Source organism: Meleagris gallopavo, chromosome 9 (genome assembly GCF_905368555.1).
Source record: "Meleagris gallopavo chromosome 9, MGAL_WU_HG_1.1, whole genome shotgun sequence".
NCBI lineage: Eukaryota > Metazoa > Chordata > Aves > Galliformes > Phasianidae > Meleagris > Meleagris gallopavo.
Genome location: NC_139412.1, coordinates 13,419,144 through 13,432,088, shown reverse-complemented (window position 1 = coordinate 13,432,088; position 12,945 = coordinate 13,419,144). Strand labels below are relative to the sequence as shown.

The 12,945-nt window shown below is 40.1% G+C and overlaps 1 protein-coding gene across 5 annotated transcripts in view; it reads right to left on the bottom strand.

Moving 5' to 3' along the window:
- Positions 1-7,960: 7,960 nt before the first annotated feature.
- Positions 7,961-12,945, bottom strand: part of CHRDL1 (chordin like 1) — a 42,024-nt gene continuing 37,039 nt past the window's right edge. For 4 of the 5 annotated variants that reach the window (XM_085230787.1, XM_085230785.1, XM_085230786.1 and 1 more), the window contains 2 exons: positions 12,067-12,156; positions 7,961-10,926 (listed from right to left, as the gene is read on the bottom strand). In XM_085230787.1, coding sequence (XP_085086913.1) covers positions 10,796-10,926; positions 12,067-12,156 — 221 coding nt within the window. In that variant the 3' untranslated portion in view covers positions 7,961-10,795. The remainder of the gene's footprint in view (positions 10,927-12,066; positions 12,157-12,945) is intronic. The other variant, XM_085230784.1, reaches the window with a different exon arrangement.

Below are 12,945 nucleotides of genomic sequence, written 5' to 3'. Positions count from 1 at the left end.
ATCTATTTTTAACACTCTGGACATTGGCAGTCTCCTGCAGTAGCTTTTTCAAAGACTCTGTGCTGGCAGAAGAAAGTTTTAAATCAGTTTTGAACTTGCTGCTATTCAGTAGAGCAAAGGAGAAGGACAGCAAGGGTTTGGTAAGGTCTTGGGGTGCAGCTGGTTGCCAGGGTAACTTTTTTGATCTTAAACCAGTAATGCTCTTACATCCATCCAAACCATTTTATCCCCAGAACCTTTTGCTGACTTTTGCTGTGTACTTAGACAAATCCATGCTGCAGATAATTGGAATTGTTTCTTCCAGAAACCAAAGGTTACTAATTCTGTAAATAGTTCCAAATGAAGACTGGAAAGTATCTAAGACAGAGATGTATTTTCTGATGAGAGTATTAATAAATGAATGTGAATAACACAGAAATAATTTCAGTCAGAAAATTCCTAAGTTAGACACAGAATTTGGAATTTGTAGTACGGAAAAGTATGTATCCATTTGATTTCTGATGAGGTTCTGATGTTTTCAGAGCTCTGTAGATGCTTTCAGTCCAAAAAGAAATCTGATGATGTCGATAAGTTCTGTGATTTGCACTTTTTTAGCAAGGCTGCAAAGCAGGTTAAGATGTTGTTTGTTTCAGCATATGCTGGGGGTCATCTGCCTGGTAACTTTGAGACATGAGCTGTAAAAGCTGGGTATGGCCCAGTGTGACTCTGACAGGTCAGGTCTCTTCCCTAAGGGATCATACTAATGCTATACCATATATGTTGCTATTTGTGTACAATTTAAGGACATCGTTTTTGTGCTGTGCCCATGTGGCCATGAATATTTTATAGTCCCCTCCAATGGCTGTGGTGGGGAAAGTATGTCTGGAAATAAGGTTTCTCCTACAGAAATATGACAAAAATGGCAGCCACGACCACAGCAGAAGGCTTGCATGCAGGCAGGCAGTGAAGAGCTGCACGGCAGACTGCTCAGGAATCTGCAGTCAGTCAACAGTAGTTACCCAGCAATGAACAAGACAAGGCTGATGTGGTGGTTTTCCTCGCCCTTTCTTTTCCATCGTACATTCTTTCATCATGTTTGCTTCTGCTCGAAACTGTAAAAGACCTTTTTCCTCCTCCTTTGCTTCCATCTCCATCCAGAGTAGGGTAACCATACAGACATCCAGTGCTCTGAGACCATGGGGACCTTGTAGGGGTTTCACTCACTGTTCTGCTGCATTTTATTCTTCAGGCTTATGTTTTAACAACCGTGCCAGTAAGTTGACAGAAAAACCCCACTGCTCTCCAGTAACCTTTAGTGCTTTTGAGTTGTTGGGCAAAAATAATTGAATTTGTGGAAGCAGAAAATAATGAGGAAAAATGCAAATGAGGTAAGGAAAAAGCTTCAGGGGCTGGACTAGAATGTAGATGAGGGAAATCAGATCCTGGGAATTGTCACTTCTAGAGTGGCTTTGACTCAGAATGAATGTAAATTAAAAAATACATATTTATTATTGCCTTATTTAATGGTGCAGCATGTTAACAACTTAGCTGTCACCTAGAGGCGCTTTGCTACATAACAGAATAATGGCACTGTATCTTCTCCCTTCAGTTATGCTATTTCTTTTGCGCATGATTTTACTCAAGATGATCATCTATCACCACTGCCTTTCCACTGATATGATCAACTGCACAAATAAGACATTAGGAAAGGAGTGGGCTCTGTAGTCTGAGAGTAGAAGACCTGGAAGGCAAGGTGGATTGTGAGAGCTAAGGGAAATTCTAGGGCCTGTTAGCTGGAGTAATTCGGGAAGGAGGAGGATTTGGGTCCAACTGAGCACAGCACAGAAGGAAGCACAGAACAGGTGTTTGTACTGGACTGGAAGATTGTCTGAGAACATTGACATATAGTGGAAGTGAAATTGAAATAGCTGCAGCGTTGAAGTGGAGATGATATAGTGCTATAGCTTCTGCTCAGTCAGATGTATGAAATATATGTTCTTGGGCTGTCTGCGAGTACAGGAGACCTCCCTGTTCTCCTTCCAGTAAATCTCCTCTGTAATAACTAAACAGGTTTTTAGATCTTACTTGCCTGCTAGATTTATCACCAACATTTTGGCATATTTGTTTAAGGAAGAGGGTGGGAAGGTTCCTTTTTCATTGAGAAAGTGGATATTTGAGGAATGACTCAGCACAGAAATATGTAAATGCCCACCATGATGCTCAACGACTTGTGTGGTTCTATTCCCCTTGACCCTGCTCCCCCTCACATGAGATGGCCCACTCAGGACACAGCAGGGGTGAGTCCCCATGTGCTGTGGAGCAGGCTGTGCTGCTGGGAGAGAGTGAGGATAGGATTGTAAAGTGTTTGGACTTCAGCTCCTGCAGGGTGCCATGAAGATACTCCCTAGCTGTGATATGACTGTCAGTTTCCTTCATGAGTTTCCTATTTTTTTTGTGTGGAATTTTAGTAAACAAACAGTCTGCACAACTTTTTAACATTCTTGGACACTCTTCTGCCATCCACTTGGGTAGATCTGGAGCATGTGCATGGACACCACTGGTCCGATTCCCAGGGCTCACTAGAATGGAGTGTACTTAAAAACTCTTGGCTTCTATTGGGCAATGGAGAAATTAATGACAAATGCCTCCAAAATGTGAAAGCCTTAAACCTTTAGTTTTTTAAAACCCAGTTCTCATTGGTGCTAACTTCCTTTTCATTGCCAGATAATGAACCTTCACTTCTGTTATGTGTCCTCGCCTTCAGCCTGGTTCTCTGCATAGCTCCCGTCGTGGTCAATTAGCTGGCAGGAGAGGCCCACAACAGCAGAGACTATTGCTTAATTGTTACTGTGGGATCCTTATGAAATGTGCAAGTGCTGGGGTTCATTTACAATTCTAACACATCCAGTGCACCCTGCATCAGGAGTCCTGTGAACTGGACAAAAGTTAGAAAGAGGCAGCGCTGTTCCTGTCCAAAAGCTCATTAAGATAGCCGTCTCCTGCTAGTGAACATCACACAGCTGACACAAGCAGCTCGATCCAAACAAGAGACATTCTTTTGTTCTGCCTTATGAGGGCTTTCACATAAAAAGAATTCGAGGCTACTCAAAGGGCCAGCTGTGATATGAAGGGCACAGGTTTAAAATAGCTCTCGAGCAGTAAATGCTTAATGATCAGATCTTTCATTGGTCTTGGAACATTTGAGGAAACTCAGCCAGCTAAAATATTTGTTGATTACTTTAACAGAGGCCCTTTGTTCGCATTATCATGCAGAGTAATTAAGCCAATGCAAGCTAGTCCCCTTAGCTATATACATAATTAAAATGTTAGACTGTGATTGAATAGGCTGTATTGGCACAGGGAGCACCTATTCACTTCATAATAGAGTTCCATCACTGTGTTAAGCTTGTTTTCATCGTATATTATTTGTTGTTGTTTTGGAAAAATCAGTTTTATACAAGACAGATTGTGGTAGCTGTGCTTCCAGTGAGGAACTAATGAGATCTTACAATGAGAAAAGAGAGATATTCAAAGCGCTTAGTCCGTAGAGCAGAATGCAAAGAAAGCAAATTAATCCATCTTACTTTACTCCAGAGTTCATTTTGCAGAGGCTATGTCCAATTTTCTCATTTCCTTCTTGATTTTGGCATCTCCTATGCTCTAGTCAAACCTTCAAAGTGAAAAGTTGATGATTATACTGCAGTTGAAACTTTGTCAGAAAGGCAAACTCTTTGATCATTAAAATATTTTAATTCAATACATTTGTTAATTTTTGGATTACCGTTAGTCAAAAGCTTATTGTCAAACATTACATCATCCTGAGGTCTCCCAAGCCTAAAATCCAACTTTCTTTTGGGATCCTCTCTCAATTGACAGTTTGTGGTGATAAGTTAAACTATTGGCAGCAGCAGACTGGCTTTTCCCGTGCTTCTGCAGAAGAATGTTAGGACCCTTTTTGATTTCCAGTAGAGATGGAGTTTTTTTAGAATTTCTCCTAGATGTCATTTCTTCTGCTTGTTTTGGCCACAGAGTCTCTTTTTTTTACCGAAAATTCCCCAAAGCAGAATAAGTACAAAAAGTATCCTTAAGTCTAGGACTAGGAGGAAGCTGAAAAGGAGGAGACGCTTGATAGAAATCAGGTTATTTTGATGCAAGGAGATGTCTCTATTGTTTTTGACTTTGTGTGTGTGTGTTAATGTGTCTGGTAAAATAGTCCAGTTCAGTAGAACAGTAACTTTAAGATATGTTGGCCAGGGAGGTAATCCCAGAAGAGATCCCATATTTTATTTTGACTGCCTGACATGTATGAGAGCAGAGAGATCTTTAATTACAAGTAAGGTCCTTGATTGTGTTTTGTGAGATGGAAATAAAAGGCAGACTTGTCCTTAAATGCTGTGTTCATCCCACTGCCCTGAAATGGAACTGAGAGGGGTGACATCTCTACTATCTTCAGTAATCCTTTGAGCTAAGCAGTGCTATTGGAACCTCTGCTTACGAATCTGATTTCACAGCTTGTCCAGCAGGGCTTGCGATGAAAGATTTGCAATGGCTCTGAAAACAGCAGTTTAAGAGGAAAGAAGATGAGAAAAATCTTTCTCCTTACGTTGATAGCAGTTGTTGTCACATCTTCCCTCTCTTTTTTTACTTATGCTTTTGGTCCAGATTGAAGTGCTTATGCCTCTATCTGGACAGATGTTCCTCTAAAGTGCTAATAGGCCGATTTCCACAGAATTTGGCCTGTTAATTTGAAATCCTACTTGGTGTATCTTTTCTACTGAGTTTCACTGAAACTTTTTGAGTTTATTGTGAGTATGATGTAGGTTTATAGGGAAATATATTTTAAGAGAACAGCAGCAGGTACTGAGTTTCTGGTAGATTTGAGCTGTGTCTCCAGAAATCTGGAGAACTCTGTTTGCTTGTTACTGGATTCATGGCTTTAAGAGTCTTCCAGCAGACCCATGTTACTGGAGATTCATTCTAGAAGTACTCTTCCAGCAAACGCACCTTTCAACATTTTAATAATTAGTGAAAAGATGAAAGATCTCTTAGGAAATAAACTACTTGATGGAAAAGCCAGAGGACAGAGCTCCAGTTTCCAGTGCTGATCAGTCAAGTGCAGGTCTGCAGTTGCCACGTGTTTTTTGTGCTCCTCAATTTCTCTATGGTTTGCTTAAATTCTTGATTGAAAAGTGAATTATCAGTAACTATGTTTTGTTAGGCACTCATGTTTATTAATGTGTACTGTGATCATCATGAACGTGGCAGTTATAATAGCTTTCTCTTAATAAGAGTGATCTCATTGTGGGCATAATTTTGATGGAGTAAATAATTCTCAACACATGCTGATGAGAAAGAAACTGCGAGCTTGTTGCAAGCTGATGTCATGGGAAGAGCCTGGTCTCTTCAGCAGGGACTCATCAGTGCAAAGGGCTCTGAAAAATGTCTGACTTGGAGCTAAAAAGAAAATGCAGGTTGGGAAAAGCTGTTTTAAGTACTTAAATAACTGTATAAAAGGCAAGACTTTGACGATTATTATCAATTGAATCTTTCACTTATGTATGACTGCAAAATAAAAGAGATGAGGCTAAATTTTCCTTCAATTCTGAAGTAATCTGCATTTTTTTCCTCTTGCTTGTGGAAACAACTCATTATTTATAAACTAAGTCTTTCAAACAAAATAGCAGTGGGGTTTTTAATAACTTTTTTTTTTTTAATTTAGACTTGTTTATAGTCATGTACATGGTGTGGAGTGAGTGAGAAGGGCTACTGGTAGGATTTGCTTGTGTGATTTTTCAACTGTTTTGCATTAATATGAGTGGCAAAGTTAAACTTACTGGATAACGAGTCCTGATTGTAAACATCCTCTGATGTTTTATGTAGTGCTGTCATTGGATTATTTTTTAGAGGACACCACTGTCTGGCTTGATCTAACTGCAAGAATTTTGTGATACTTAGTTTATGTGAATAGATATTATGGTCCTCAAAGCAATGAAATGTTTTCTACTAGCACAGAATTAAGAAGACAAACTCAGGCACCAAAATACAGCTTTGGAACATATTGTCACTTGGAGCTACACATAATAAATTAAGAATTTTTTTTCCTAAATAAATAACTGTATTTGCAATCAAATCTTACCAAATCTTCATTCTTCTAGGAAGAACTTTAAGGTTGATTAATTGATTATGATTGTCTACTGGTTTATGAACTATTTATAAAATTATTATTATAAATGCATAAGAATTTTACCAGCAAAAAGAATAAGGTCCCAAGGTGTCACTATACTTGCTTGATGCTGCTGTGGAATTTCCTCCTGCATCCTGAGTACTCTACAAAAAGTTTGTACTTGAACTGCGTATTTAACAGTGCACAGCCTGGCCATTCTGCACAACACCTTAATAGAGAAAATTAAAATAAATACCATATTAAAGTCAAGCTAGATATTTTAATGGGAAAGCCTGAATCTTCCCATTTAAAGATGCAGAGCAAAAATATTCACTGATACACAAACCGTAAGCATCACTTGACTCCTATTTATACTTCTAAAATTAAGACCCAGAATAAGTCTAAAATGATTATTTGTCCCATCCTAGCTCTTCACACAGTTTTGAGTAGCAGTGTGGCTATGAGTCTATCTGTGAAAAGTAGAAAATGTATCTTCTGTACACAAAAACACTAAAGCATGCTGAAATGTGCTTAATGCCTGCATAGTGTGTGCCAGTACAAGTTCTTTGGGGACTGAGAATTCTTCAGGGATTTCTTTCTTGCAGAGACTGAGAATTTTTCTATTTACTTCAGTGGGAATAGGGTGTAGTTTTAATTTTTCCTGACCTAAATTTTCTTGGTGTTTTGATTCTGAAACAGGTGAAGAGAAACAGGTGAAGAAAGACACGGGAGAAGTTAGTCTTTAGGAGATGAAATTAACCTTGGTGGAGCGATAAATTGGTGCTGTTTGACTGTTTGCTGCACTTAACACTTGGTGTGTTGAATTATCTCTGCCTCTTGAGCTGAGGTCAGCTGAGGACAGAGCGAGAGATTTTACTTTGAGTGGTAGTGAAATGAGGCTCATTGCTTTTTTTTTTTTTTTTTTTTTTCCTTAACAAGCTGATTTAACAGCTGGCGTGCCTACATTGAAAGCAGTTTTCTTGTGTTAAACTCAATTATTTCTTTTTGCTTTGGCTGCTTTGCATTCTCGCGCACAGTTGGGTTGGTGTTATGTGAGAAGGGCAGGGTTATGGGTTCGTATTCATCTACTCATGTTGTTGCAGACATACTTTACCCAAGAAATAAAACAGTCTAAAATCTCAGTGGAGAAGTTGAAGACATTTCTCAAACCCCAAACAAAAACAATAAATGGAAACAAGGATTAACTTTGTCAATTTTCACCCCTCCCACAATAAATCTCCCAAGTCTTGGCTTTTATCTTAGATGGATAACACAATAGGCACCAGAGCACACCAATGTTACACAAATACTTCATGTGCTATCAATTATTTTGGAAGTATTCATCATCTGAATTGTGAAATGGTTTGACCTTTCTTCCTAATGGAGAGTGTAAAAGGATGCAAGTCTTATGCTGTCACATTCTTTCTCTTGTATGAATATCCTCTAAAGTTATTTCAGAAGGGAACAGCTCTAAGTTCTCCGTTGGTACCCTGCCCCTCTTGTTGCTCTGTGGATTGATGTTGGGTTAAAGATGATCTGATATGTGACAGGGGAATAGGGGTGAAGCGAGAAGCAAAACTGTGTAGTTTGGTGGTAAAACATGGCTTAGACATTATGAAATCAAGAGAATACATTCAGTGGGAATGCAGCTGCGCAATCCTGCCTGATTGACTCCCAACCTTCAGACAGCTCCACCTGAGAAGGAAGGAGCTGCTGCAAGATGAGGTGGGAGCAGAGCGGGTGAGTGTACCTAGAATGTGTTCTTAGGGAAAGGACTCTTGTAACATACCCAGCAACATCACACACAGAACGGCTTGCTTTTTTAACAACTTTAAAGTTTATTAACTTATAAAACCAGGTTGAAGTGATACAAGTACATAAATAAGTACCGTAACAGACATACGTCCCATGAAAAGAATTGAAAGCGTGATGACACTGTGTATTTTATTTCCCTATGTGATGAAAAACTGCAGAAATGCAACACTGCATTTTACTAAGTGGTGCTTATGATTTTTTTGCTTTTCTTAGAAAGTGTTTATTATAAAATAAATACACAATCTGGACTCCACCAGTCCTGTCACAAATACAAAAAGCTGATTGCCGCCTTCACAAAAACACAAACACTATACACTTTCCCCTCGGTCTTTGTTCACCAGCTACTGCTACAGACTATGCCCATGAGGTGAGAAGGCAACCGCTGCTCTTCCCACCAGATCGCTACAGTTCCTCAGTCTTCCTTACGGCATCTTCACCAAAGGAAAGATCAGGATAATTCATGGCTTATCAGAAGAGTTCTAGTGAGATTTAGCACTTCTACAGCACATTTGAACTCAATAGATGCCACATGCTGTGGGTTTTGCTAAGATCAAGCTGGTGCTTCCGCAGTTAATTATTTTGCAGTGACCTCTGGTGCAGTGAGGCCTTAGGACCTCGGTTAGCATGCCCTACTCCACTTCCAAACACCTGCACAGCACTTATGGAGGCAATGATACCATGGAAACTCAATGGAACAAATCACTTTGTCTTATGGCCAGGTGCCCATTCAGACTCTGCACGTAGCACGTTACCAGTGGTAGTGGTGTCTGTGCCCTGCTGGGCTCTGTGAGGAGAGGCTGGGCTGTCACATGGCTGCAAAGGCACAGCTGGGCCCAGTAGTGACACCTCAGGAAAAGGGGATTTCACAAAGGGTGAAACTGGGCCAGCAGTGTGAAGAGTGGCCCTGCAGCAGGTCAGGGCAGGAGGGGCCCCAGGCCTGGGCTCCCTGTGGCCTTGCTGTGCAGTTCTGGTGGCAGGACTGTGTCTGTGCAGGACCCGTGTTGGAGCAGCTGTCCTCACTGCGGCCTGATGAGGTTCGGTTCTTACTGATATCAGGCTAGAGTTTTATTATTGTAAATTCACCTACATGCTCCCTTTTTAGCATGTTTTCCTGATATAGTGGACTGCGTTGAGCACTTGGCAGGGAGGGAAGCATTCCTCTATGTCAGCCACTCTGTGCCCAGGCCTAGGGACAATATGGCGATTATATGCAGGATCCTGGAGCTACAACATCCTGGATCGCTCAGTGAGTTATTTGCCCAGTTCCCTCCAGCTTTCCCACCCCTTTCAGACTGTTTTTGTCACTTGCTCCTCTTTGCTGGGAAGCCCCATGCCGTGCTGCCTGCAGCAGAGCAGGGCCTGGGCAGCACGAGGCAGCCTGGCTGAGAGGAGCTGCAGGAGCTCCCACACCTCCGTCCCTTTAGGAGTGAATACACCCCTACAGTGCTGTTGCTGGCAGAACAACAAACCTCAAAATCCACGCAGTCACTGTGACTTCACTCCCTATGAAGGCCCAGCCCCTGGTTCAGATTGTTTCCACAAAGCTTTGTTTCCTAGCGTGTGTTTGAACAGCAGTGTTCCTTCCCACTTGCGGAGCAGAAAATGGAGGCAAAGCAGGCAGAGTCATCTGCTTCTTGAGACTTCACCCAATACTGCAGCCCCTGGGCAGTGCAGCATTATGGTGACTCTTCAGAGAAAATATTTTTTAAAATAACAGCCTTCTGCTTCTTTTTTGGCAGATGAGAACCACCTTTCTTAAACGCTGTAGATGTACTATACTAAGTTTAACAGAGTATCTCAAAATTCTTTTTCACAAAGATAAGAGTTTTCATAGAGCTACTGTGTTCTAAAGGCTTGCTGTAGCTGTTTGGTATTTGTCATGGGGGAAATCTGTCCTTGAAGCTTGAAAACTGGGAAGTCACCATCAGGAAAAAAATGCAGATTAGTTTTGCAACAAACCAGAACAAATAAATTAAGCTCTGTTGTAATGAAAGAGTTATTAATTGGGAGGTGCAACCCCCTAGGAATTCTGAAAGTGCTGCAAGTACTTCACCACCTTCTTCAGCATCGCTTTACAAAGCAGTCTATTAGCCAAGATCACGTGTTAATCAGGCCCAGAAGAATGAAGTTGTTAGGGCTGTGATTGAGAGATAATACATACATTTTTTTAGAGAAGTGGGTGGTGGAAACAGTAAAAACCACTTGAAAGCGAACATTTGCTCAAGTTGCTACAAAAATACAGTGATTGCCACTAACACCTGCTGTTCAGTTTATGGATTCTGTTTGCTCAACTACAAGACATCATCCCAAAGGCAGGCTGCTTAGGAGTTTGTTAGTTTAAATTTGTTTTTTATGTCTCCAACACAAGTACTGTAGCACTTGTATTTTTCTTCCACTGCTTAAAAAGAAATCCACAAGCCATTTCAACTCCAGAAATGGTATGAGCTCGGCACAGGAAATAATGTTCTCCACAGCTCCTGCACATTTATTAGGTGTCCTTCTTTTCATTAGTTTGAATAACTTGCCAAATAATAAAAGCATTCTGTTTTCTCTTTTTAACTTGTAAAGAAATGCAACTCTGGGAAAGTACAGTCTCTCTTTCTGCTTCTCCCATCAGTAAGACAGAGTCTCCTAGAATTTTGGAGGAGATATTTGAACGATTGACACAGACCACTACACATAAAGCAGCAAATTTGCTGTGCATGATGTGAATAATTACTGCATTATAGTTTTGGTTTTTAGGGCAACTGTTGACTTAAGCAAAATAAGCCTGCAGTCCAGCTGCAGATCCAAGTTTTCATAAGTTTTCTTGTGTTTCTCCCTCCAGTGCTGTCTCCCTTAACAGTGACCCTTTTCAGACTTCTCAAGGTACAAAACCTTTACCAAATCCTCGAGCTCAGTCCTGCACACTCTGCTTTCACACATTTGGCTGATCTGAGCTTCTCCCTCGCTAAATATTTTCCACTGACCTGAAAACAAAAACACAAAGGAGAAAGACACTCGCTTAGGAAGGGCATAGGGAACTTTGGAGTCACTTACAAGCATTCTCCAGACAAACTGATTCACAGTGGTCAAAGAGAGGATGTCCAAACCTCCCATGGAAAATATTCAAAGTATCTTACAGTCATTTAACATGAAATTCCATTCCATGAAAAAAACAATGTTGTTATAAATGATGAACAAGAACCTGAATATCCTTTTCTTTAATCAAGTAGTACTATTTGCTTCAATCATTTATGTAGTCAGGTCCCCTGATTTATGACAGTGATATAAAAATTTAAATGTGGTGGTAAATGAAAGCATTTAGAAGTCAGCGTTTCATGCAATATGAACTCTAGCTACCTGCGTATTATACAAACTGTGTCAGATAATAGTATTCTGGTATAGTTTTGCTAAGGTTAATAGAATTGCTCACAGTCCTGCTAACTAGGATGTGATAGTACAGATAACAATGACAAGTGCAGAGAAGGCTGAAAGGAACAAATTAGAAAATATTCAAGATGAAAAGCTGTCTGCCTCTCACTTATCCTGTATTATGAAGAATAGATTGTTCCTGGGCAAAATACTTCCCTGCCTACTTGGAACCTCAAAAAAAGAAAAAAGACAATTAGTAGAGCAAAAGAACTAGTAGCTAAAAGTGCCTATACCTTAATTAAACTGTCAAATTAGGTATCATATCCCAAGCTGGATGAAATACAAAAAAGAAATTGAAGCAAGAGTGATAAGTGAGTTGCATACCTTTTCAAAAGACAAATTTTAATAATAAAAATACTACTAAGAACACAGAAAAGGCTTCTTTGAAGTACAACATATGTATGTATATGGGCTTAAATAAAGTCAAATAGTGCTGTTGTGCTGACATCAGTCATATTTTAGACTCGTGGCATTATAAGCAGAAAACAGCCAATTTGTTTTCTCAGAACGACAGGAGACTAGCGCAGCATGCTATATGTACCTACATTTTAAATTGCTGTATTTTGATTATTTGATTTTATACAAAGCCACATACTAGAGGAACATGAGGCTGTTTGACTGCACTGAGTAAAATGGCGTATTTTTCAAGGTTGTGTAGATGGAGGAAAGCCTGAAGGTGTCAGAATTTTACTTACTAGAGGTTGTCCTTGTTATCTGTTTGAAGTAGGGAAGCTCTTCAAATTCCCTCTTGGACATTTTCTCAATGTAGAAATGACGGAGAATCCCTTCAGCAAAGGTACAAGAAGTGGCTGTTACTGGAAGCATGCACACTGCTCTAGGCCCGGGGTGCTGCCTGGTCTTTATGTAGAATTTCTGCTGTTTTGAGCTACGCTGTGAAATAATCCTTACCAATAATGTGGACTTTTGGCCTATTCTGTCTGTTTGCTACCCCAGTGCTCCTCTTCAGAGGATTTATGATTGCAGAGGGGTGTGAGAATTGGCTGATTATTTTCTGACATAGCTAAAACCTTTCTTAGCATGGGCGAATGTAAAACTACAACAGAAGCCAAAATCTCAGTATCTTGGAAAAAAAACAGTACAATTTTGTTGTTAACTGCCATTTTGCCTGTCATGAGTTAGCAGACATTACTGACAAGTCATCACAAGCCTTTGTAGCTTCTTGAACACATAAAGTAATTATTAACTATCAGCCCTCCTGCGATTTCTGTTCTGCTCACAGTTGGGATTTGGCTTTGTGCTTTATAGTGCATTCTGGAGATCATTTCCGTGGAAAGGGCTGCACTAGAAGAGGTTTTCCTAAGGGGATTGCGTCCTTTTTGCTTAAATTGGATTAAGTAGATAGAATCTTTAAAGAGCTGAAGATAATATTTTTTCTGTACTAACTGTTGAGGATTTGCAGTAATGCAAATCAGAAAGCTTTTGAATTTTCTTCTGATTTTACCAGTTGGTGTAATAAGAGATACTGCTTTCACCCTTAATAATTTATTGTCAATATTCTAGGCCATCATGAATGCATTTATGTATCACTAGGGAATACAGGACAGATAGGACAG